This window comes from Homalodisca vitripennis, chromosome 4 (assembly GCF_021130785.1).
Source record: "Homalodisca vitripennis isolate AUS2020 chromosome 4, UT_GWSS_2.1, whole genome shotgun sequence".
Classification (NCBI taxonomy): Eukaryota; Metazoa; Arthropoda; class Insecta; order Hemiptera; family Cicadellidae; genus Homalodisca; species Homalodisca vitripennis.
Window position 1 is genome coordinate 43,712,911 of NC_060210.1, and position 27,320 is coordinate 43,740,230.

The following is a 27,320-nucleotide window of genomic DNA, read 5'->3' on the forward strand; positions in this document are numbered from 1 at the left end:
AAGAAAGACACAGTAAATTATCTTTTAGTGTTATTTTACATAGTTTTCTAATTATACCTATCTTATTTTATTTAAAATAAGTTACTTTAAATATGATAACAATTGGGGTAGGGTACGATAAGCGGACCCGGTTTTTTATACTGGAGAATGTAATCATCGATACCTAATATTTGCATCTTAAATCTTAGACTACCAATCGATATAAAAGTTCATCTATAGTCCTCAATAACAACCATATGTTTTAAATTAAAGTATGCATTTAATATTTACAATGATCAAACAAATTATTATAACCAAAATTAGGAAAACTGAAGATGACCTTACAGTATTTGCTCCTCCCACAGTTACAGTTGTTTCCCACAAATTTCACATACTGGGTTTTTCGGTACGAGTCCAACATGTTGAAGCCACAAAAATCATGTCTTATCATCTTTCAAAGCAATGCTGTGTAGTTTTTTTTTTTTTTTTTTAATTGACTGCCATTTTTAATAAACAAATGTTACTTATAATGTAAAATTGAAATATTGCCCTACGTGTATTATTTGAAAGTGTTTACAGCTGTTGATATAAATTATTTAAGTTAATTGTTCAAAATAATTTATCAGTATCGATTCATTGTATCAATGGTTATGGTTAAATAATATTGTTTGCCAATTTCAATATAAAAAACCGGGTCCGCTTATCGTACCCTACCCAAAAATTGTGTTTATCATATGAAAAAGATGTGTGTACAGCTGGTGTAGATGATTTTTTTTATTGTTCAAATTAATTACTATTGGTTGAATATATTGATGGGTATAATTAAATATCATTTGATAATTTTGAAATTAAAAATTAGATTCACTTATCGTAGTCTACCCAAGAGCATTTCAAATGGAAAAGAATACCACAAATTTGATCTCTTTAGCTTTAGTATTTTTAGCTATGTTGTTTAGAAAATACCGAGACATGACCAAAAACTGCCTTTTTATGTCTTTTAAAAAGCCTGTCATTCAAAACCAAAATACAGAAAATGTAAAATTTTGCATTTTACCTAGTCTTAGTATGCAAAACTTCCATAAAAAAAAATCTGAGAGGTCGAGGTCCAAATTTATTCTTTCATTGGTTGATTTGAAATGGACCTCTAGTGACACTGTAGGTTTTCTAGGGTAGGGTACGATAAGCGGACCCGGTTTTTTATATCGAAATTGACAACCGATATTAGATATTACTTAATCATAACGATCAATGTAATCAATCGATACTGGTTAATTATTTTGAACAATTAACTTAAATAATCTATATCAACAGCTGTAAACACTTTCAAATAATACACATAAGGTAATATTACAATTTTAGATAAGTAACATTTGATTATTAAAAATGGCAGTCAATTTTAGAAAACTACACGACATGTGTTTCGTGGCTTCAACATGTTGGACTAGTACCGAAAAACCCATTATGTGAAATTTGTGGGAAAGAAACAACTGTAACTGTGAGAGGAGCAAATATGGTCGTCTTCAGTTTTCCTAACTTTGGTTATAATAATTTGTTTGATCACTGTAAATATTAAATTCATATTTTAATTTAAAACATGTGATTGCTATAATTCAGAACTATAGATACTTTTATATCGATTTATAGTCTAGGATTTGAGATGCGAATATTAGGTATCGATGATTACATTCTTCGACATAAATAACCGGGTCCGCTTATCGTACCCTACCCGTTTTCTATACCAACATGAAAATGAATGGGCCATTAATTACATGAAATTAAATATCCAGGTAATAATTTGGCTTACCTTCTCCGATTTCTTGCCACTCATGTGTAAACTTCCTCTTTCCTTCTCGCTTGTTTTCTTTCTCTACAGAGAATCTAGATTCATGGAGTTCAACTAAATGTAGTGTAAAAGTTAAGAAAACCACAATTAAGAGCTCTCCTTTCATTTTTCAATCTTGCCTCCTAAACGCCACTACTATGGCAATCACTGTACAATGAATGTTGACTTTGGTAATAAACAAATTAGCTTATGGATATACAAAATAAAGATTTGTCCCTAATCTGATTTATCTTACACAATGAAATAGAAAATAACCTAACACTATTTTTAAAAGTGTTTTCAACAATATAAAATTAGTTGTTTTTTTTTTTTTTATTTTGTAACTTGCAACTTATAGGTTAATATAAAAAGAATAATATGCGCTGAATAGTAAAATGCCCTATACCGGATGCCTAGTCCTCTTTGAATGTGATGTGACACTCAGATATTCTCCTATGATATAATAATGGTATAACATAACCAAACATAGTAAGGTAAAGAATCTATAGGAACAACTGTTATAATCTTGTCTCGTATGTACTACAAGTGTATGTCAGTTTCAGACCTCTCCAATATCAACTCGACACGTCAGAAAACCGTCAAAAAACAAATACAATCTTAATCTGACGCAACAACTGTCGTGCATAGGCAATACTCCGAAAAAAGGTGTCTTGTTTACCGTGGGTGATTCGCCTATATAGTGGGGGCTACTTCTGGTTTTAGTTCTTTTAGGAGAAATGCGGAAATTAATCGTACATTTTTTTTTAAGTTGAGTGTAGTAAATTTAAGAAGCTATCCAAACCAGTGGTAAAACCATTTAGACAACATTTCATTATTCGTGAAAATAATTACTAACCACACACTTTTGAGTAGGTCCAAAAGAACTTACTCAATTTAACTGGAATTTAAGTTGTTGCTACTATTTTTCATATTATGTGAATACAGTGCTGGCCAAATTATTAGACTAAAGCACATTTTTGTGTTTTTTCTTCTCAATTTTTACTAAAAATATTTATAATTTCATGTTGGTATATGTTAAAGTATATACCCTCATTCGTGTCTTACTTTAGAATAGTATTAGCAGAAAATTTGGTAATTTTATGTTGGCGGGTGGCAACACTGCCTGTTTTGTTTATCATCTGCATTTACAAATCTACCAGCTTCATAACCACAATCAGGTTACAGTTAATTTTTCCTGTGGTTAACATGTTTTAGGTTCAGTAGATCTTTCTATTAGTGTGTTCTGTTATTATTAAAGTAAGTTTAAGTTCATTTGTGAGTGTGTGAAACCACTTTTTTACTTCCTTATTGGCTATTTATAAAATTATCAGGAAATAGGTAAAAAGAGGACCTTTCATCAAGGAAATGTGCTGTGGCCAAGGTTCTTTTGGAAGAACAACATTACACACAAACTGAAATAGCACACAGACTAAATATTTCACCGAAGTTAGTTAGTAGGATCAAGAAAAACACTTGATATCAATGGTATTTATAAATTCAGCCGTATCGGAAAATGTGGCCGGAAGAAAGCGTTAAGTCCAAGGATGGCCAGAAAGTTGAAAAACATGACACTAGTCAATATAAAAATGACCAGCAAGGTTCTTAGTGACCAGTTAAGAGATTATGGCACAAATGCTTCGCCCAAGACCATCAGAAGAACCTTGAATGAACAAGGTCTTCGAGCATGCAGGCCTAAAAAAAAACAAAAAATAATACCGGCAATGGCTAAGAAGAGATTGGAATGTGCCAAAGGCATTTAGTTCACTGATGATGATTGGAACAAGGTACAGTACCCTCAGGATTCAGTAGAGAAATGAATCCCTTTGACCCATTCTAATCTCTTCTTAGCCATTGCTGGTGTTATTTTTTGTTTTTTTGTAGGCATGCATGCGCGAAGACCTTGTTCATTCAAGGTTCTTCTGATGGTCCTGGGCGAAGCATTTGTGCCATAATCTCTTAACTGGTCACTAAGAACCTTGCTGGTCATTTTTCTATTGACTAGTGTCATGTTTTTCAACTTTCTGGCCATCCTTGGACTTAACGCTTTCTTCCGGCCACATTTTCCGATACGGCTGAATTTATAAATACCACTGATATCAAGTGTTTTCTTGATCCTACTAACTGACTTCTGTGAAATATTTAGTCTGTGTGCTATTTCAGTTTGTGTGTAATGTTGTTCTTCCAAAAGAACCTTGGCCACAGCACATTTCCTTGATGAAAGGTCCTCTTTTTACCCATTTCCTGATAATTTTATAAATAGCCAATAAGGAAGTAAAAAAGTGGTTTCACACACTCACAAATGAACTTAAACTTACTTTAATAATAACAGAACACACTAATAGAAAGATCTACTGAACCTAAAACATGTTAACCACAGGAAAAATTAACTGTTACCTGATTTTGGTTTTGGAGCTGGTAGATTTGTAAAGGCAGATGATAAACAAAACAGGCAGTCTTGCCACCCGCCAACATAAGATTACCAAATTTTATGCTCATACTATTATAAAGTAACACACGAATGAGGGTATATACTTTAATATATACCAACATGAAATTAAAAATTTATTTAGTAAAAATTGAGAAGAAAAACAAAAAAATATGCTTTAGTCTAATAATTTGGCCAGCACTGTAATAATAGTGTACACTGAACTATACAAATCGGAGGAAAAACTTTTAGCCTGAAAATAACTTTAATATCATATAAATACAACTACTAATATTATTTATATAACATTAAAAGTGAGTGAGTATTATATATAAATACCGGGTGTCTCACGAAGAGGTTTAAACGTTTGATTTTGTACATATAAAACTGTTCGTTAAAAATAAATTTCCATTTTTATATCGATAACAACGAAAATATAGCTATTTAAAACAACACAAATTAAATTGAGCAGTTTGTAATGGAAAATAAAACCCAGTTAGTAAAGTAACAGAATAAAGGGTTTTAATCATCTCAAAACAAACCACAGAAAATTGATTCAGTGTTGGATAATACAGAATAATAAAATAAGAATTGACAAAACACAGGTGATGTAAACATATAATATCTTGTATTAATTCATTATTCACCAAATTCACCACTCCTTGATAGGGGATAGTCTTGTAAGTATTTTGGAATTTGTATATTTCTTGTAGTTCGTCTTAAAGGCGGGTAGTCAGAATTATGAATTTGTTTAGTTGGTTGAGGGGAATCAATGTTTTGTGACGGAGCGTGTGAATTACTTTGTTTAGATGAATTAGTAAGTGATGCAAGACGATCACGATATAGCGGAGAGCTGCTTGTCCTTCATAAATATTTCCTGATTTGATATTTGTCTTCAGAGATATTAGTATCCGGTTGGTCCACTACCAAAACAGATTGAAATGTGGTATCTTTTGATAGTACAGCGGCATTGTCTCCTTTCGGAGCTAGCTGTTTCAGGGAAACTGGCTTCTCATCTCCGTTATTGAGACGTATAGTTGTATAATTGGGACTTACATCTATTAGTTCGACCTCATCTACGAGCGGATCGTACTTGGTCTGGTTTACATTTCTCTTCAAGAAAATATTTTCAGAGTCAAGTAGCCAAGTTGGTAAAGATTGGATTTTTGAAGATTTCTGGAATGAATAAACATTCGTTCATGCGGTGTCACATTTGTAGCAGTGCATAGTAAAGATTTAATAAATTGTAAGGAATCATTCAAAACATACTCCCATTCATATGTTCTTAAATTTGCGACTTTTTAACAAACAGTATAAAAGCCTTCCAGATTATGCCGTTGTAACGTTCGATATGGCCATTTCCCTGAGGATTATATGATGTAGTTCGACTTGTCACTATGCCTTTGGAGATAAGAAAGTCTTTAAGATCTTTTGACATGAAATATGGGCCCCTGTCAGTATGAATATAAGAGAGTAATCCAAATAAACAAACCAGGTCACTTAACTTTTCCATTACATGTGCTCGATGTTATGTCGGGGCAGAGATAAGCAAAAGGAAAACACGAGAATTCATCAACAATTGTCAGTAAATTTTTGTTTTAGTTGGTTGGCAATAGGCCCTTAAAAGCCATGTTTAACCTTAAAAGTTTAAGGTTAACGCAGTTGCTTTTATTAACGGCGTTTTGTTTCTGCGCAGATGGGACATATAGCAGTCATCTTCTTTATCTCCTCTAAAGAATAAGGCAGATTCCGACTTCTTACCCAGTGGGCCATCCTAGTAATCCCAGGATGACAAAGTTGAGCATGGAGTTGATACAGTTAGTTGTTGCTTGTTGATCCGCAAATTCTGGACAGTGTGCCAGCTATCATTTTGTTTGCCAGGTCTGTAAAAATTGTCGTATTCATACCATGCAAGTTCTAAGCACTATCTACGTATCTTCTCGTTTATAATTTTACTAGAGTGACTATTGTAAAACATGAATGAGGCAGATTTCTGGGCAGTGATGGATCGGAGGTGACGACCAATCAGAAAGTGACGCCACTTTTTCAAAGCTTCAACGATAGCGTAAACTTCTTTTTCTACTGCAGAGTGTCTTTGTTTACTTGATGTCAAGGTTCTTGCGAAAAATGCTGTTGGACGTCCATTATTACGAGGCTAGCAGCAATGAAATGCTTAGATGCATCCGTTTCAACTTCAATCAAAATACTGTCATTTATAGCAAACACGGCAGATTTTATTATTTCTTGTTTCAAGTTTTCGAAGTCTGAGGCAGCCTGAGATGAAACTGGAAATATTTTCGTTTGTATTAAACTTCGAACTTTGTCCGAGTAATACGGTATCCACTTAGAATAATGTGATAACATACCAATAATTATTCTTAACGAAGCTGTGACTGTAGGCAGTGGTAGATTTCCTTGTGGTTTGAGTCTGTCCTGATCAGGTTTAGACCTGATCTATTAGTAATTCTGTTATTTATCTCAAAGCCTAATAGTTTTATTGACTGGAGAGAATGGCTTCTATCTAATAATGCCTCCGCTTCGTATTTGTCAATGGTTACTTTAACTAAAGCATTTTTAAAGCATGAAGAAGCTGCTGTAATAGTAGCAACAACATTTGAAGTAGTTGCAACAGCATTAGAAGTTTTAACGTTACTTATCTAAAGTCTTGACGTACAGACCTTAAAGTAATTTTCCGATTTAGAACATACGTTACACATAGCGTATTTAGGTGGACAATTTATACGCGGATGCTGACTGTATCCACAAAAGTAGCATTTAGCAGAAGGAACAGCCAAAAGCTGTGTCTTGATTGTCAGGAGGAACATTTATGGGTGCAGTAGTATTTAAAACAATATCAACATTAGAATAACGTACTGATTAATTATGAGCTGCTTCTAATGCAAGAGCTTGATTATAAGCTCTTTCCAGAGTTAAAGTATGATTTTTATAAGAGCCGTTGTTGAATTGTTGAAGACAAAAGTCCATTTAGAAAAACATCTCGAATAAAGTTATTTGTGTGATCTTCAGCAGTAACTGCCGAAAATTTGCAGTCTTTGCTCAGTACTTTAAAAGTCAACAAGTACTCACTGATGGACTCACCTGATCTTTGCTTACTTGAAGCTAAATGATACCTTGCAAATATTTCACTTGTAGGTTTGATAAATATACTATTCAGAATATCAACTGATGCTTCGTATATTGTGGACTCAGATATGATTTCAAAGATTGGTTGTGAAACGTGATTGATGAGGATATTCAGTTAATCCTCGGATGTAACGCTTCCTTCCTTTGTCGAGATTCTATTCACAAAGGTCTCAAATGTTTTTAACCAGTATTTCCAAAGTTTAGAGCAAAAGGGTGAACTTGGGTCAGTATTAAATTTGTCAGGTCTTAAAAACCTATCCATGTCAATTAGAATTAGAATAAAACAGGATGCATATTATTGACATTCAAACTACATGAGATGCTTAAATATTGCTATTGAAAATAAAACCGGTTCGTAAAGTAACAGAATAAAGGGATTTATTTCAAAACAAACCATAGAAAATTAATATAGTTGAACAATAATACAGAATAATAAAATAAGTTTTGACAAAACACATGTATGTAAACATATGACAGTTTGTATAGATTCACCACGCAGGTTTTGTTAATTTACCGTAACTGCCCGTATTAACGCGCAAATCGCTAGACTGCGCCCAGGGCGGTGTTGCCTCGTGATGAGAACGAATGACAACAGACTTTAGTTTGTTCTTCTAAAGAAGATCCCTGAAGGAGCCTGGTCCCGGAGGCCTCTCTCACACGTTAAACATCTAACATCAAACCTCTACCACATTAAAATATACAACTATATTACCTTGGAAACAATTTTTTACTGATTAATTAGTATTCATTCTTGTATTTGAGTAAAAGTAAAATAGATTGTGTGTTTTTGTGAATTATGGTAACCAAAAATATGTAGAAAAAACACGGTTTTGTGTTTATAATTTTCTTATAGTTATAGTTATAATTTTCTATAATTAATAGTTTATAAAGTTTTCTCTACTTTAACTCATCGTTATTCTAAAATTAATGACAGTAAAATAAATTCTTATACAGAATTTGTTGTATTTTAGCTATTTACGATACACAGAATTAACGTAATACAATAGTATTTAATACTATTATTCCAAACACAAGCCTTTTCAAAAAATTTGCTTTATTTTATGTTCTGAATTTTTTTACCAAATTTTTCATAAAGATATAGTTTTTGTTTTGAATATAAAATTCGTTCAGACTAGAACAGTAAACTAACTAACGAGTCTGATTATATTGTAAAATATAAATTTCTTATTTTAAAATCATCAGAAATACCTTTCAATATTCTTTAGAAATCCTGATGAAAGACTGTAACTACTAGTTAACTTTACTGTAAAAGGTAGAATATTAAAATCAAAATTTGCTTCAAAATTGAATAATTACTGATAATATTAAATTATAACAAAATTATAAAATTTACCCAAATCCCATTCGGTTACATATTTAAAAGTTAAAAATCCAAAATTCAAAAGTCAAAAAACACAGAAAGTCTCGATTGAAGACTATTGGGGAGTTGCCCAGGCGTACTAATTACTTATATCCGAAAGCTTGACATGCCTTTTATAAACTGAACCAGTTCATCAGTGTGGGCCAGGAATAAGGAGATGGCGGGGTAGGTAATGGTAGGTGAAATGTAATACACCACTGATTAAACAAAAAATTGAGACGGACTTTCATCGACCTCAGTTCCGAATCAGGCAACGCAGGATCCGTTGACTATTAGTTATGCTCTGAAATATTACTGAAGTACTAGACCCAAGTCTTTGCCTGATTCCAACATAGGGGCCTATTCATGGTTTAATTGAAGCTAAAAATTCTACTCTATGGTACAATGCATACCATTAAAAGCTGTAAAAGTTACGTGTACTGTTTTACTTCTTAATGCACTTTAATTTCCGAATAGCCCTAGATTGAAGGGATCAATATTTTGGTCACCTGCATCCTTTGTGTCAACACGTTCCTCTTCTAGCGGTATCTTCTGTCTTGTTCCTTTTTAGGTTGCTGACAATTTAACAAGTAGTTACAATTTTATTTCCAGCTAACTGTGGTAATTGGTATAAATTTATCGTGAATTAGCGTTGGTCACGTGCAGATAAAAATAAAATTATGCATATTTAATCAATTTTTAAGTAAAAAATAACTGTAAGTTTTAACATAAGACAAATATAGATTCCTTTAAGGAAAACCAATGAGTCTTACATGTATAACTAATAATTAATATTTGAACCAATGAAAGTATTACTAAGTATAATTAACTATATATTGTATGGCAATAATAAATTTACTTTTTTAAATGTTCTGGTTCATTCAGTTTTACTGGTTTTAAATAAGTGACGGAATTCCGAACGCTGCTATTATAGTCAAGTCTGCAAAATTTTATTTTTTGATCGTTTGAAACTTTTTTGGTGTGTTTTCACTCCTGTTTCCGGCAAGTAATACTGAACAGGAAAGAGAGCCAAACTGCTCATTCTTTCTGGAAGCCGGGATCTTGTTCTCTCGCCATTTTGCCGCCTTGTTGTGAGAAGATTGGATTATTTGTCGCTGCTCTTGTTATCCGACTTATATATTTGAATCATCATGACTGAAGATTATTTTTGGGGTAAATATGAGACTGTATATTTGTATGTTTATGTCTAAACTTTTATTATGTCAGTTGTTGCGGAAATTTGAACATATAACATAAAATCTTCAATTGCTTACATATACTTTGCTTACTTGCACTTGTGGAAAATGGCCTCAAACTAATTTTAATATTTCCCACACAATGTTCTATTTGGTTCCATTTGATAAAGTAGTTGTTCTGCTATATTTCGTTCGAGTACTGCTGTAATTTAATTTCAACATCTTGGTAACAGTACATTTTGAAGGACTAGAAGTTGGAACAACTTTTATTTTAGGTGTCTTAAATATAGAGGTGTCAAATAATGTACAATATTTTTGAACATTTTGATTTAATAAGTAGTTGTAGGCTTAGCTGTAAACTTTTCCTGGGCTAGTAATTTGTCATATACCCTATATCCTAGTAGACAGCAATAAAATTTCTCATGTTCACTAAAGGAAAGTGATGATGATAACAAAATGAATTACTATAAGTATTTAATGTCAGCATGATTGGAAGGTATATTGAAAAATGAGGCTGGGGCTTAATGTACTTTTGGTACCATTTATATTTATTTATATACAGCATTCACCATTTTACAACAGGTTTTGAACTCACGAGGATGGTAGACAGGAGGATCATCGTGAGTTTTACATTACAGGCTGTTTAAATGCTAATTCACATACAGAAGGCTAGGAATAGGTTATAGTGACTATTTCAATCCCAATGTAGGCCTAATTGTCAAAATATAGCCTTTATGTATAAAATCGTAATCAAATTCTAATACATGTGTGCTGACTGTTCCAAAACCTGGTTCCACTTTAAATGTCCAATACTCGATTGATTGAATTATAAGTTAGAATGATTTAATTGCTGTCAGACATTTAAACTGTTAAGAAATTGTAAGTACTAACTTACGCTGCTCAAACATAGTATAATCAAAGTTATTATTTGCTATTTAATCTAAAGGTATATTTCTTTCAAAAAAATAAAAGTTCACTATATAAATTTTAAAAGTAATGTAGCCTAATTCAGTTCAAAGTTATTGTTACGAAATATAATTGAAACAAAGTTAAATCATGTGTATGGTATTTTTGTAATGGCTGCCAGAGGCGGGAAATGCTGTTATTTGTTAATACTTATTACAAAATAATACGTAGAGTTATTAAATTCCTGTAGTCTGATAATAGGCCTATGTTACCACCTGATCCAATGTAGGTAATTACTTAATAGTTAGTCATAATCATTGTCAGCTGTTGTACATACGTATTAGAAATATAACAAGTTAAATATAACCTTAACTAGTGCTTAGGTGATCTGTGCTTGAACTTCAAAGGGCACCACCTTAGCCCGTATTGTTGGCCAGGGGCATTTCTGATTGGTATTTTCCTGACCTCAGATCATGCTGTACATGATTTAGATTGTGATTTAGTCCAAATAAATTAGAATGGACAAGTGTTGTATTAATAACATTTATTACCATGCCTAGCCTATTTTAAAACTTTCCAATTACTCCAAGATTGTTGAATTGTTATATTATTTTGTTTGTTATATTTTGTAAATACACATATCCTAGATTGCTTTTTATCCACCATAACATTATTACCTTTTATGCTGTTATTAGAAATACCTATAACGTAATTTGGTTATAGTAGTTGTATCGAAGATGCTTTACTCATGAATATTGATCACTTGAGTGTTGGATGCTTATTATACTGCAACCTAAAGCCTAGCAAAACAATTTTTACTTGCACTTGCCAAAATGATCACAAAGATTTGATCTTTATAATTTAACCCATTGCGGATCACTGACGAGCTGGGCTTGTCACGCAGCGGCTGGGTCTAACGGCACGATGACGAGCTCAGGTCACAAAAACGATCTGCTTTTAAGTTTCCCTCCAAATAGTTCTATTAATGTCTGATAGATTGGGCGATCGTCTTCACTTGTCAACTAGTGTTTAACAACGGTCTACGTTTAGAGTTTTCAAAGTTTTATAAATATCCTACAGATCGCAGTTGTATGTCGAAGTTGAAAAATCATTCATATGAGTTTACTCTCAGCTTTTTAGCGCTTCTGATTGGGTGTTTTCCTCAGTTGTTATTATAATACTTTTGAGGTTAGTTACACAGAACTAAATGACGCAGACGTACATGTTGGCGGGTTTAGTCTAGACAATGGCCCGGATGTTATAATCGCTTCGCCCGAGCCGCTTTATTTAGACTATGATTTAGACATCATCCCTGCCACCCCGGAACCTTGCTCGCGTATTATTGTTCCTACATCATGGATACCCCAGCAGGCCCATGTTCCATCTGAAGGAATGCTTTCACAGCTGAATTTCCTAGTATACAATAGCGAGCGATACAATGTGGCGCACCATTGCTGTTCGTGCGGCCGCTGACCGTCAATTAATTTGTGCTCACGCGCCAAAACAATACGATCCCCAAAGGGTTAAGGTTGGGAACTGAACATAAATGTGTACTGTAGGCATTTCACATTATTATCTGTATAAGGTATATAGAAAACATCATTTAATGGAAATTGGTTACTTTAGCAGCGTTACCCAAAACAGTTTGAAACTACTTTAATTAATTTCTTAAAATAATTTACTTTATTTCAAGAACAAAATTTTTGGTGCTCACAAACCATATTTTGTAAACAAATTTTTATAGTGTTTTAATACCCTAAATCTTGCACAGGATATTTATACCTTTCTTCCATCGATTTAGGGGACTGAGAGGAATCAGACGACCCAGAGGAGTTTCTGGGTGGGGGAAGGGATATGAAGCTTGTCAACATTTACGTCAGAATTTTTGGTGAAAGAATTTGTATACCAACCAGTTTCCCTATACTTTTGTATTATCCGGAGGCCACACTTTTGGGGCTCAGTCTTTCACACTGGAGACCTGAAAAACTACATTTTATTAATTAAAAAAAGTAGACATTTACCTCACTGTGAGAATTACATGTCATTGTGACGATCTTCTTGTTTTCTGCTTCCCAAAAGGAAGCGATGTCGGTGAGAAGAAGACTACTTTGTCTTTCTACTATTTCTTATTAGGCATTTAAGTAGGTTTAGATTAGGTTATCGTACTATTTTATTAGTAGTACCAAAGGAGACTAGTTATGTCTCTTCAAAGATCATTTGGCTTTCCCTTGAGTCTGTCCTTCAGTATTCTCGTGACCTAAGATCAAGAACTGGATTATTTACTGATTTATTTAGTTGTCTTGTGGTCATATTCGAATAAAAGGTGTTCTGATAGGTCAGTATTTTTAATCAATCACAGAATGGTAGCGTGTAGGCGAGGTTAATGTTTAGTGGATGGCTAGTAGAGTTGGCCGCAAGCTCAGAACACTTGGCCCATCTGTACAAGCGATTCAAGCGATTATTTTTTTCTGGACCATTTCTTCACATTGTTTACGAGCAGCTTTGTCTCCCCATCGTTTAAGCAGAATCAGCAGGTGTTACATCAGAGAATCCACAAATAGAAGGGCAACCTGAAACAGTATCCTTTATGTAGGCCTACTAATGCTGCCCTTGATATAGGCTACTCTAAACAGTACTGTACATAAAAATACTGTAACCATAAGAGAGTAAGCTTTTAATTAGTTAGTTTAATTAAAAAGTTTAATTTTTTACTTCATAATTTTGTTTGCAGACCTGACAGCGGCATCATTTTTTATTTGATAATTTGTTTGTGGGCCTGATCAGCCAAACTGTTGGCCATAGCTCAAATTAAAATATTTTTGTGAAATAGGAAATAATATGATCTACAAATCAGGTCTTGTGGATTTTTGTCCTATCTAATATGGTTAGGCCACAAAACACTTACGTATCCGAAATTACATTGATTTTTCACGTTAAAATTAATGATTTAAGCCAGATAACAGGTGAATGATTAGGCTTAGCTCAAATTTAGTTATTTTGTCAATTTGGAAACGGAGCAACATACAAATAATGACCATTGTATGTTACCCGTATCTTTATCATTTAACCTGGAAACAACCCTTGGTACGCTAAATAATATTTTTTATTTTTTCTAAAGTTTATTTTTTTTTATTGAACATATTGGTTAAATACTATATAAAAACACATGTTATGTTAAAAAATTATTTTTATTATTTACATAAATATATAATAAAAGTTTTCAAGTAAGTAATTAAAAATTTTTTTTGTTTAATTTTTTAAGACTTGATACATATTAGTTTAAAACATAATAATTTGGATTTGGTACACTGTTAAAAATTAAATTAGAAGGCACAAAACAGTTAGAAAATTGCACAGTTAGAATTGAGCTTGACTGTGGTAGACTTCAAAACAGTCATCCGGATGAACAGCAGGCTTGGCATTGCATGTCTTGCAAAGATAAATGGTTTCTTTCCTCAGTCCTCTCTTCAAACACACGACGCACCAGCTATTCCTTTTTTTTCATAAAGTGAGTCTTTCCACTGTTAGGTTACTAAACAAACAATGCACGTTCAGCTGTTGTTTTCAAGAGCGAGTTTACCCGCTCCGAGCGTAGAGACGGCAGGCCGAGTGCCCGCACAGGCGGTCACGGCCAACAAAAATCAGATGTTGTGACTGACGACAGCTGTTTTGATGTGTTACGCTCCACCAATATCACAATGGAAGCCAAAAGAAGCACTCATGCACATTCTGACGGCATTTCGTGGAACTTAAATGTTTATAATACATTGTTAAGAGATACTGCGAATTATACCGCTTAGTGCGCTATGGGGAAATTACGATCGGCGATATATACCGCTTAACGCGTACGAACGGTTAAACCGTCATTAATAGATAGGGACAGAGAGATTTTACAATACCAAACATTTTAGAATACATTTGATACTGAAGAGCATTCATCTATCCGTACTGTCACCATTTCTCAGAGTAAACTTGACATGTCAACATAATTCTCAAATCCCAGTATCTTAATATTTTTGGTTTGTTATATTCAGTAGAGGCAATACAATAAAGAAGCAAACAATTAGTACAGATATGGGTGAGAAAGAACATATGATTTCTTAGGTACAGTAGAGTCCCGGTAATCCGAGGTGAATGGGACCGAATGTACCTCGAATTGTGAAGAACTCGAATTATACGGAACACTTTGAGAAAAAATTGGGTTATAATTAGAACTGAAGGCAAACAAAAGAAATATGCTTTTATTACAAATACCAGCATTAAGAAATTACTTACAGAGGTCCAAAGATGCAATCTTTACTTTAAAAAACTGTCTAGAGTTTTTTTGTTTCACCACACTGCAGCGTTTGCGGGCAGCAATGTCTCTCCACCGCCGAAGCAATAACGTGTCTGCCGCTGTCGCCTTTGCTTGCTGCTCTACGTAGCGCAGGGCCGCATCCAGTGCCGCGTAGCCGTCGCTGTGAGTCATTGCCGGGTCTGTCTCCTGCACACCTTCTTTTTCACACCCGTCAGCTGTCATGCCTGTGACCATCTCAACTATGGTGTCGTCTGTTGTCTCTAACTGTTCGTCCCTACTCATCCACTCTCCAATATCAGTTTGATTTTGTCCCATTGCAACCAGGAAGTCTGTTTATTAAATTTATTAACGGTAGATCGTCATCTTCATCATCATTTTCAATTTTACACACTCCGATTTTCTTCCATGATTTCTGGATTGTTTCTGGTTTAATTTCGCTCCAAGCTTCAGCGATCCAATAAATTTGATTGCGACTCTTTCAGGAAATCTTTATGGTTGCCTCTCCTTCAATTGTTTTGAAACATTGATTGTAACAAACGGCGTCTGTACTTTTTTTTCAAAGTTTCAAGTACGCCTTGGTCCATAGGCTGAATGAGGCTGGTCACGTTTGGTGGCAAAAACATCGTGCGTATGCCATCGCATTGCAGTTTCCCCTTCATCTGGGTGTGATCCTGCGTTATCAAGTGTTAAGATGGCTTTAGAGGGTAGGTTGCTTTCTTCAACAAGTTTTTGGTTTCAGGAACAAATTCACTAAAAAACAAGTTTTCAAAAATTTATTTGTCCATCCATGCGTTTTTTTTTGGTTTGTATAAAGTTGCTGGAAGCGGTGAAATAGACATGATTTTAAACGCACGAGCCTTAGCAGACCTTGCCAATGACAGTTAGTTTTTAATTTATGGCTTCACGACGCGTTTGAAGCGGCTAGCACAGTCAGTCTCTCTTTGCTTTTTTTGTGGAACCGGAGCAACTTTTCCTCCCGTGAAGCTAGAGATTTTGATGGCAAAGTTTTAAAATTCAAACCAGTTTCATCACAGTTGTAAATCTGATCAGGTGTTAAATTTTCACTTTAATAATATTTTTTAACTTTTCACAGAACTGAACAACTGCCTCGGAATCCGCCGAGAGTTTCTCCCCACAAATTTCTAACTGACTCACACCATAACCTTTTTTTCCAATGGTCAAGCCATCCTACACTTGCCGTAAAATCTTCCTCACCGTTCATTGATTTCATTGCGAAAGTACAATGCCTTTTCCTGTAAAATAGGTCCGGAAATAGGACAACCTTTGTTTCTTTGTTGACAAAACCATAAAAATAGGGGGCTCGCTAGTTTTTTTCATACTCTGCTTTCTTCATAGACTTCCGCTCATTAGTACACTTTTCCGAGCACTTTTCTGATGCAAACTTTTCAATTTTATCGCGATTCCTTCGCCAGTCACCAACTGTCACTTCACCAACTCCGTACTCGGTAGCTAATTTTTTTTAACGTTTCACCTTTATCAAGTCTTTTAAGAGCTTCTAGTTTTGTTTTTATCGGTAAAAACTTTCTTTTTTTTGAACTCATAGATCACTGTACAATGAACACATAAACACTTCAGAAAATACTTTTTTACTAAAACTTAATATTTAGACAAGTACTGTACGTTGCAAATAACAGACGGGTAAGCGCACTGCGATCGTAATCTAGAACAACCGTACCGCAGTCGAACGTGATGAGCAACGGACTGATTTATTTTTAGACAATACGGGGCGCAATGTTCCGTGGCCTTGATAATAGGGTGGGGGTGGGGCGTTGCAAATTAAGTGGCACTGATGAGCCAGGCTGCCGGCTTCTCCAAGTAGCCTAGCACTCAGTTTTACAGACATGCGCTCGGGTGTGTTGTACAAATATGTCAATATCACATTTGATTTTTTTTACATGTGTTGGCTCGGATTTAAAACGGAACCTCGGACTAATCGAGACTCGAACTATCGGGACTCTACTGTATTAATTAAAATAATCCACTGCACTTATAAAAAGCTAAGGTCAAAAGAGTGCCAGTGTTGTGAGATGGGCATATGAAACATTCAGAGATGCCAGAACTAGTTTGTGTTTAAAAAGTTTGGTGCTAATTATTACTGTATTATGCTGGATCCAAGTAAACAATTATAATTACAATCTTATTTGTTACAGGTCTCACTCTGAGCAAGGAACACCCAACAGAAATTTGGGATCCAGACATGAAGTCTCCAGGTGGTGGGGATGCTAATGATTCTCATGCCCTAAGGGGAGAGCACACTCTTGTTGTTAAACAGGTAAAGCTTCTTAATGTGTTACAAACATTGTGTGTTTACTTCATTTGAAACTTCGGTAGTGCTCTACATTTCCATATGAAGGTCCAAATTGTTATGTAGATGTTTAACAAAATTGCAAACTAAGTCAAGCCACATTTAAAGTTTTGATATTTGTCAAGTAGTCATTTTAAGTAATGGGGATAACAATGTTTTCTATTGGAGCCAAGTCAAGAATTTAACTTTTGGCTAGAAATAGTTAGATGGTATGAGTATAGATACCAGAGGAATGTGTAGAACCAGAGGGGGAAGGGAAGTAGTTTCTAAAACAATTTTTGTTTTCTCTAAGCATTTTTGAAAGCAAGAAATGATTTGACAACTTGTTGAACCATGAGTTAATTAATCTCAAACATAGTAATTTACACGTGTGATACAAGAAACTGTGAATGAAGATCGGTCCTGTGTGGTTAATGGCAAGTTGTTGTTAGAGAGTGTGATTTATTTAACACTCCAAGTCGGTTTTTTTTTAAGCTTGTGTTTGCATTAAAAAGTTAATGTTTGCAAAAAAACATAACTCACACTTCTTGTGATCACTATGCCAGCTCTCGGAAATAAATAGCCAATCATAATTCAGAAAAAAATGAACTCCTGTATGTCGATAGATTTAACCTATTGATGACAGTACGTTTAAATTTCTAGAATAACAATGTAATATTAAACATAAATCATCGATGGTTACACTTTATCTACATAAGAATCGTCAATGCCACATCATTGAAAGTGTTAAAAGATGTGTTATGACATCTGGAACACACAACTATGATTGCAACTTTGCATATATTACTGTGTGAATGTATTATAATTACAACTTTCTCAGTTATAATATTTCTATTACCAGTGGTAACAGTAAATGATTAGTCACATAGGAATTGATCATGAAATCTTTCTCGGATTTCTTTTAGACTCCAGCCCTTGCACTGGTTTTTATCTAATTTATTTCCTGGAAGGTTCAAAATTGTATTTTGTATGCCTAAGTGGATACTAGCCTACCATGAAGTACTTTTGCTTATGTTGTTTGATCATAAATTAAATATTATTAAATCATAAGGTTATTGAAAAGTCAAAGTATTATTACTTAGCAATGATGTTTTAACATGGGTAATTTGCGTCTGAATCAATGTTTTGTTGATATTTTAATATTTTAACTGAGCTAAGTAACAAATATGAAACTACACCACTAGTAGGTGTCTTGTAAATTCAATAATACCATTATTATTTATTTAGTCTAATCAACCCAATAAAAAACTCATATTGCAACTCCGCATTTGATTTCAAGATCTATTTCAGACACATAATAATTAGGTTTTTGCACATAACTAACACAGATTAATATTTACATTAAAATTTATAAATACATGTGTGTTTTTAATTACAACAAATGTGATTTTCATTATAATTTAGGAGCAGAGAATCAATTTACGATTGTAAAATCACAGAGAACGTAGCTTTTTCCCCTGAAATTAACAGAGAAGGTTTACAAATTAAACTTTTGTAAATTGTGTGTAATAGATGTTAAATCCAATGTTTATTTGTTACATTTTTATGACTTCTTTACAACCAACTTTCAAGATGTCTTTTGATTTGAAAGTGGCTATTTTATGTTTATCTGGTCTGTTATTAACAACTGTAATAATTGGAGCTCAATACTTTTAAATTTATTTTGTTACTCAAATGACCATTAGAGCTATAAAGAACTTGACAATGATGTTTATTTGGGTAATTTGCGACTGATTGTCCTGATGAAAATTGAAATCTGAGTCAAGGATTAATGTTAATTGTATTAGTATTAGTAATAAATTTGTTAGAGATTCAATTATAATGTAAGATGCATGTTTGTGCAGGCAGTACTAAGACCTAAAAATAGCAGATTATGAAGTGAATTTGGTTCAAGCTGACTTGAAAGTGGTTATTTTATCATATCTGTTATTAAAGTAACAATTGGCACTCAATATTTTATTTATTTTGTTGACAAATTGACCATAGAGCTATAAAGAACTTGACAATGATGTTTATTTGGGTAATTTGCGACTGAGTTTCCTGATGCAAATTCAAATCTGAGTTAAAATTAATTTTAATTGTATTAGTAATAAATTTGTTAGATTCAATTATAATGTAAGATACATGTTTTTGCAGGCAGTACTAGGACCTAAAACAGCAGACGGTGAAGTGAATGTGGTTCAAGCTGAAGCCATGGGATACAAGTCAGATATCAAATTCCCAATTGCAGTACTCAAAGGAGGAGCACAAAGCCAGGCAGTATTGGACTTGCTGTTCCCTGACCCCCCAGTCACATTCAAGTTGATACAGGGCAATGGTCCTATCCACCTTCTTGGCAATCATTCTGTAGGGTGTAAGTTTTCTTTTATTGTACTACCACAGTATCATTAATATATGTTCCAAAATTTGTCCTATAAAAACAAAATACTTATTTTATTGAACTACAAACTAACCTTACAAAAACTGTCTGATATATTCATTTGCATCAAATTATGGTCGATCTGATTTATTTAATAAATTCATAGTTTGTTTACAAATTTATGTACGAAAGATTCATCTCTTCCTTAACAAAACTGGCAATTGTTCTTCAAAAGTTTTGAAAGTTATAGCAATAGTAGTCAGGTTTGCTACACTATTTTTTTTCTTTTGGGTCTCGCTATACGACTATAATGCATTTGGTCTGTATATTTTATATTGTAACAGGCATTTAATTAGAGTCTCCTCATATCTGTAACCAAGATCTATCTTTTGTAAGTTTTATTTTGAAAGTAGTTACTTTAACACTTCTAAGTAAACTAGTATAAATTCTGTTGATTTTATAATAAATCTGAATTATTTTTCTTTTTTTTTCTATCAATTCCGTATTATACTTAAATATGGTGTCAACCCCTGACCTGACGTCCATATAGTGCAGACTTTTTATTGTTTTACTGACCACCTATTTGACTAAATGCTTTTTGGAATTCCACAGACTTGTGTAAAAAGATGTATTGCATTGAAATATAATTGTTCATAAAGCTTTTAATGTACTATTTTGTCAGTCTGATTGAGCGTTGATTTTACAGCGGGAGAAATGGTTGGGGAGGATGATGAAGATGATGAGTTGGAGGATGAACTGGAAGAAGAGGACATGGATGATTTGGATGATATTCCAGACAGAAATAGTGTAAGTTATATTATTTCTGTATTTTAAATAGTGAGATGGTGGTCTATGAATATGTGATTATTGATTAAATATAAATAAAAAGTATTAATTTCAGTATTAGGTGCTTAAACAAACTTAATTTTTGTTATTTCTTTTAAAAGAAACACAATTATCAAATAATTTTTAATTTCTTACACAAGGCCTTTTTTGACATCTGAGATGCCATTGTGAGGTGTGAATCAAACTATATGTAACAGTATTGTATTGTGCCACTTTTATTTTGTTGGCCGGTGGTCGGGCCAGTAGCGGTGCTGACTTTTTTCCTGTTCTCGGCCACAGCTGGTTTTGTGTTCTGCGTTGGCTAGTTTGATAACCTCATTGCTAGTTCAGCTGTTTTGTTTACTGGTTGCTGGTTCACCTGTTGCTTTTGGGTTGATTAGCTAGAGGTTTTTAGCCCACCCTTCTCCATCATCAGTCTCCAGGTGAAGACGTCAATTACCTCCGTAGATAAAATTAGTTTCATTTTTCAAAGCTGGCGTCTCTGCTCCGTATAGGTACTGGCAGTGTACTTTTTAAGTCCTTGCCTTCCAGAAAAGGTCCACGTACCTCATAGTTTATTATATAGGGCCCAGTATACCTTTCCAAATTCTGTGCAATCAACGCTTAAATTCAGCCCCAAATACTGTAGTTTATAATATTTTTTACTGATGACGGAAGAATATCTAGAAGCACAATCTAACAAACACGTTACTTGAACCATATCCTTTCTTGTATTTATTTACTTTGTAGTCGTGTTTTAATTCTGTTCTTGTAAGATATTAAAGAGTCAGAAATTGATATAATTGATTGTGCTTGTGTTCTGGAGGCAACTATGGAAGAACTGATGTCTACAGGCTGTGAATTAACTACACTTTGGTAATTTCTGTAGCAGATAACTTTCTGATGCATTCTTCTTATATAGACTGACAATATATTCGTAACAATGATACGTGGGACTGTAACCAGGACTGCCACCAACCCTTCATAAATATATATCCATACATTTTTACGTAATTGAAATATATACTGGAAGCTCATTTTATAATCTACCAATTCTGTTATTTAAAAGAAGTTAGAGGATGTGAGTTAGTTTTAAAAATACAGTGGAACCTCGATAAGTCGGATTAATCGGGACCGCGGCCGATCCGGGTTAACAAAAGTCCGGGTTAGCCGGAGAATTAGGTAAAAATTAATAAAATACGGTATACTTATAGATAAACTCCATTATAATTGTAAAAACATCAAACATATGCACATTTAATTATTATTAATCCTTACAGTACATTTATAACTGTTCATTTCCTGGTAAAAAACTCAGTCAGCTTTGGTTGTGCCAATGTCGTCTGCCGCTTGCGTGCTGTGCGATCCCGCAGTCTCTTCAACATGAACAATTCAGCCGGCGATGTTTCTGCCTGCCGCTCAAAATAAACCATTAGTTCGTTTAGTTTAGTCACTGCATCTCCATGACCTCTGGAGCGAGGTAGGAACGGTACTGAGGGGCCAGGCGTGGCGGTAGCAGATTTGGAGAAATACGCGTCTGTTATTGTTTCCGAGAATCCGGGACAATGACCGCCACTTGGCCGCCGTGTGCCTTGAGTCACACACTCACTGTCTTACAGTCCCATCAAATACTGATGCAACATAGATTCACGGATACTATATACCACTAAAAAATATTATGTTTTTATTATTGAAATGTTTGTCTGATTTTTTAATTATTTAATTGAAAATCGGTCCGGGTTAGCCGGACTTCCGGGTTAACGGGGGCCGACTTATCGGGGTTGTACTGTATATTTATTTCTCTGAATCTGCAAATTCAGACTGACCTTGTGTTCTGTTCGTTTCCTCGTACCTAAAGTTCGTGTACTGCAACCTCTGACCCCACTGTATCTTTGTGTTGATAATTGTTTGTTTTCTTAATTTTTCTAGTTTGTTTACATGTATTTTTCAAACATCACAGTAAGAAAGTAAATACAATGTTATGTTGAAACATGAATGACACATGAAGAAGCTTACATACAATAGGTGGTAGAGATGAATCTTCACCTAATTTCTTGCTTTATTCCTAGCAACGGAATTTGTTAGACCACTGCAGCTTTGTCGCATTTCCTACAAATTCAGCTGTGAGATGGTAAACCCTTGAATCTTTCCACTTGGTGTAAGGATAAAGTACAGTATCACAGTTGTTCATTTGATTTGAAAATGGACTAGAGAATTGGAAAACTGGGGAAAACCGGGAATTTGGAATGAGATTTAGAGTGGCCACCCTGTAATAATAATAAACGTAAGTGGTAGGATTAGAGATTTTTGCATCAAAAGTGCAAAAGTTATCGTAGTTTTTTCTCCATATAAATGAGTATGGCATTTAGGAAGTTTCTGCCCAATTTGTTGCACAATCGTGAACAAGTACTGGGTATTAACTTTTCGATCCCAATGTTTGTATTTACATATGTCTAAAAACTTCTTAAAATCCCAGTGTCGAATTATATGAACTTTCACTAATTAATAAATAAAAAAATGAAATAAAATACGACCATATACAGGATTTTTCCGGACATTTGCCATTGTTCAGTGAAACAAAAAATCAGTAACACTACTTTTCGAGATGTGTAATCTGATCTCTTCTTCAGGTAAATAACTAACCTAATACATAATTACAAACTAGGTTTAAATAAGCAAATCATGCCAAAGCATTGTGAAACGCCTATTCAGGAATCACAACCACTATGTTGTGTGTCAACTTCACTCTCTAATACATGCACAAAAAACTATACACAACATTAATCATTAAAACTGAACTACAGAATATAAGTCACATTACAATATATGCATTTGTCTACCAACCACCTTCAACTGTGTTACTTATTTGACAATGAAACGTAGTGTTACTGATTTTTTGTTTCACTGAACGATGGCAAATGTCCGAGAAAATCCTGTTTCCTTAAAAATCCTTGCATCGTCAAAAATAAACTTCAAAGAACCATTACAGTTGTTTTTCCTCCTACTGATTATGGATGGAACGTATAATCATTGCGTTTTAACTTGCTTTGTTTCTATATGTAAATCAGCAGTAAATATACAGTTTGATGTATCTTTTTTCCAAATCTGTTTTATTTGGAAAAAAATATTTTAGATTTCTTATTTTTTATGTTATTCGTACACACACACACACACACACACACACATATATTCCACAGTTATTATAATTTAGTATATTTCATGCCAAATTAAAATAATGTAAAATAATTGAATAAAGTAAATGAAAAAATGTTCTGAAAAAGTGGGTAACGATGCTGGGATTTTTTATTGATGCCTTGTGAAAATCGCCGGCATTTCACTCAGAATGGCTTATATTTCAAAGGTTTAATTGTTGCACACTTGATAAAGCAGGGAATTCTGTTTATGAAAATGTTTATTGAGAGTTGTCATTATCAGAGAAGAATATTTGGTATTGACAGCTAATATTTTTTTGTGAATGTCTATAACAAAGTTAATCCTTTTGGTTTTGTGGGTATCTGCTTGTTTTGTCCATTGACTAACCAGTAGCCTGTTGGCATGCTGGCACATTGTGATGTACGTAATCAGTAAAACCAGCATAGATGTAATACACAAGGTTTGTTAAAAAGGTGTCTGTTAGGTTATGACAGAATTTATATTGTGACCTAGCTGATGCAACCATGATTATTAACCTGGTTCAATAATGAAACCCCTACAAGTTAATGTAGCTGCACTCTGTAGGTGATAAAGTAATGTAATAGTTTTAAGTATTAATGGTTAAAATTAATTTCAGATCGAAGATAAGAAAAGAAAATTACCACAACAGGCGTCAAATTCAAAACCAAAGGCCAAAAAAATAAAAGCTGAAGATGAGGTAAGTGTAATCAAATTATTCCTTATTTGACTATGTATAGGTAATTCTAGAGCTAAATTGGTGTGTACATTATGGGGGGAATATATTTAAATTATGGGTTTTTATACAAATGTTTGTACATGTTGTTTGTGGTATATATCAAGGCAGAAAAAAAACAAACTAGTTTACATTAAATTAAAAAGAAATAGAAATATAATTATAATGAATAATATGATTTTACAATTAAAATTAAGCATTATAATAATATAATGTGATATTACTCTTTTATTATGTCAACATATGTACTAAACCGTCAACAACCCGATCTGATTTTTGCTTTGTTTTCTTTTTTGTTTTGAGTTTTTGCATCACATGATACATAATCCAAAAACCTACAAAATAGTGATAATGATTATAAAGGTAATCAAACAATATTACACAGATGATAGGATTTCGTGTTTGGTATGAATAACATTACTAAAAAAATTCTTATGTACAAATACATTGATATTAGTTGGTTTTCTGGTTGTTCATACTTTTGTTTGTTTGTAGCTATCCAGATAAGACAATTTCAAAAATCTGTTACATTAAAACTATAACCGCTATTTAAAAACACTCAATTCGTCATAGTTGCTCCATAAATTGGAACTTTTCAGTTATGCTACTCAGAAGTTTCTTAAAAAAATAACTCCTGTAAAATCTTCAAAGTTGCTGAATTTTGTTGATGTACCTGGTCAACTGCTGTAATCTTGACTTCTATTCGTAGCCAAATAAAGAACAGTCAGTTATGTTGTATATATCAGAATCTCACCTTTTCATGGATATATGTGTAGGGTGTAACATAGCCTTATACATTAAATCATTAGTTAAAGTAAAATAGTACAGGATCGTCATAAATTTGATGGTTGCCACTTTAGAGTTAAGCTTATGTGCTATAGTGGCTCTGCACTAGCTAGGACGATCTAAGCCTTGTGAGTAGTTAAGGATAATTGTATATCTGGCTGACTTACCCAGACTTATGGGTAAGAGATGTTATTACTACTGGGAAAGTTATACGTGGCGCAAAAGTGACTGGACAGTTGGTTAAAAGAAGAAAAAAATAACAGCAAGACGTAGTACAATAGTTTTTGTCTGTGATGTTGGTATTACTAAATGTTGGTAATTATGCCTTTTTAAGTTGGCAATACAATGCAATGAAACACACAACAATCGAACTAGTGAGTTCATCTGTGATACGTGTTTAAAGCTGTAGTTCCCGAATTATTATTTTTCTAATAGAATTTTTGTTAAACATTAGTCATAATGTTAACGAAAGAAGAAAGGATTTTCACGTTAAAAACATTTTATAAAAGTGGTGCTACTGCAGTTGTTAATGAATGGGGAATACACTTTAGATTTTTCCTATGGGGAGTAGTCAAGGACTCTGTTTATTCTCGAAAGCCTCATACTATTGACGAACTGAAAGACAGACTACATACATGACGACATGATTTTATGATTTGGACAAAGATCCCACACTATGCCGTAGGGTATGTAACAGTATTCCAGAAAGACTTCAAAGATGTATTAATGAAGACGGAAAACGATTTGAATATAAAAAATAATTGTTAAGTATTGTTTGTAATAAAAAATAATGTCAAATAAATCTAGTCTTGTTTTAACCAACTGTCCAGTGACTTTTGCGTCACCCTGTATTTTATAAATTATAAAAAAACTACAGTTTTCATACTTAGCCTATTTTATTGAATAGTGAATAAGATATTTGGGATAATCTTGCATAATAATAATATCTTTGAAAGTTTTAGATGAATTTCGTGCAAAAACTACATTGATTACTGAATCTTCGTAAAAAATGTGGGTGTTATATGTACTACATATTCTCATATGTCAATGTCACTGTAGTGATATGTATAACATTTATGTAATTAAGTATTATTTACAATTTCATGTGAACATGAAACTTTTCAAAAGCAATGTGCTAAATCTTCAAAAGCCGCTTTTTATTAACTTTACAAACATTACAAAAAATAATAATTGAGAAAGAATAAATATAACTTCACCATCCTTCCTACATACACATTAGGCTACTAAGTAACCTTTATAGGAATTGAGTTATGAAGAAACAGTTAAATTTGAAAAATTAGTAATGTTATGTTTTTTGTGTTTCAGAAATAGTTTTAGAGCCCAATTCAACTCACTTCAAACCACAAACAACATTGTACTGAAGATCGCATCAATTCATCCACGAATATCTTTAGTTTTTTCAACCACCATCAAGTGTTTGTGGATTTTGTGAAAATCTTCACTGTGTTGTGTTGGACCATTACAATCTCATTATGAGCCAGTACCTTAATTGACGATTTTAATAACATGTTAAGAAAGTAAACCAAGTTTACTAACAGTGAACTAAATAAACATTCCCAAAAGGATTTTTTAATTCAATGAGTATTTTTTATTAATAAATTGAAAATATTTGTGTTTCGTCTTTTTCAAGTGTTAAAGTTCGTGCTTAAAGAAAATTAACTGTTGCTTTTTTTGGACACAATGATTTCATTACGAAACTATATGTTCCTTTAGTGTAATTAACTTAGTTGTTGTTAAAATCATGCCAGCATCTCTGGCAAAAGTGGTCCAGAGGGCATCTGTAAATTGTATTTTTCATATCATACTTTCATTTTAAGCCAATAACAAGTATTTGTAGTAAGTGTGTGACTTTTTTTAAACACCCTTATTTTAAATATTTTATTTTCCATTAGAGATTAAGAAGTCTATTGACAGGACTCTTAAATCTAAGAGTTCTTTGGATAATTTCCATCTCAGAGCAAAGCCCA

General features: G+C 33.4%; 2 protein-coding genes and 1 non-coding gene across 3 annotated transcripts in view; 2 read left to right on the plus strand and 1 right to left on the minus strand.

The window, feature by feature from the left end:
- Window positions 1-2,480, minus strand: part of LOC124359229 (nucleotide exchange factor SIL1) — a 42,940-nt gene extending 40,460 nt beyond the window's left edge. The window contains exon 1 of the mRNA XM_046811800.1: window positions 1,784-2,480. Coding sequence (XP_046667756.1) covers window positions 1,784-1,928 — 145 coding nt within the window. The 5' untranslated portion in view covers window positions 1,929-2,480. The remainder of the gene's footprint in view (window positions 1-1,783) is intronic.
- Window positions 2,481-9,747: 7,267 nt separating this feature from the next.
- On the plus strand, window positions 9,748-27,193 carry LOC124359230 (nucleoplasmin-like protein). The gene is made up of 6 exons (XM_046811801.1): window positions 9,748-9,903; window positions 17,301-17,422; window positions 19,592-19,808; window positions 20,521-20,621; window positions 24,430-24,510; window positions 26,659-27,193. Exons 1-6 carry the CDS (start codon window positions 9,882-9,884, stop codon window positions 26,662-26,664), a joined length of 549 nt encoding a protein of 182 aa, XP_046667757.1. The 5' UTR covers window positions 9,748-9,881; the 3' UTR covers window positions 26,665-27,193.
- Window positions 18,531-18,615, plus strand: LOC124361597. Its single transcript, XR_006922350.1, has one exon. It is a non-coding gene; the product is annotated as a small nucleolar RNA Z101 (small nucleolar RNA).
- Window positions 27,194-27,320: the final 127 nt, after the last annotated feature.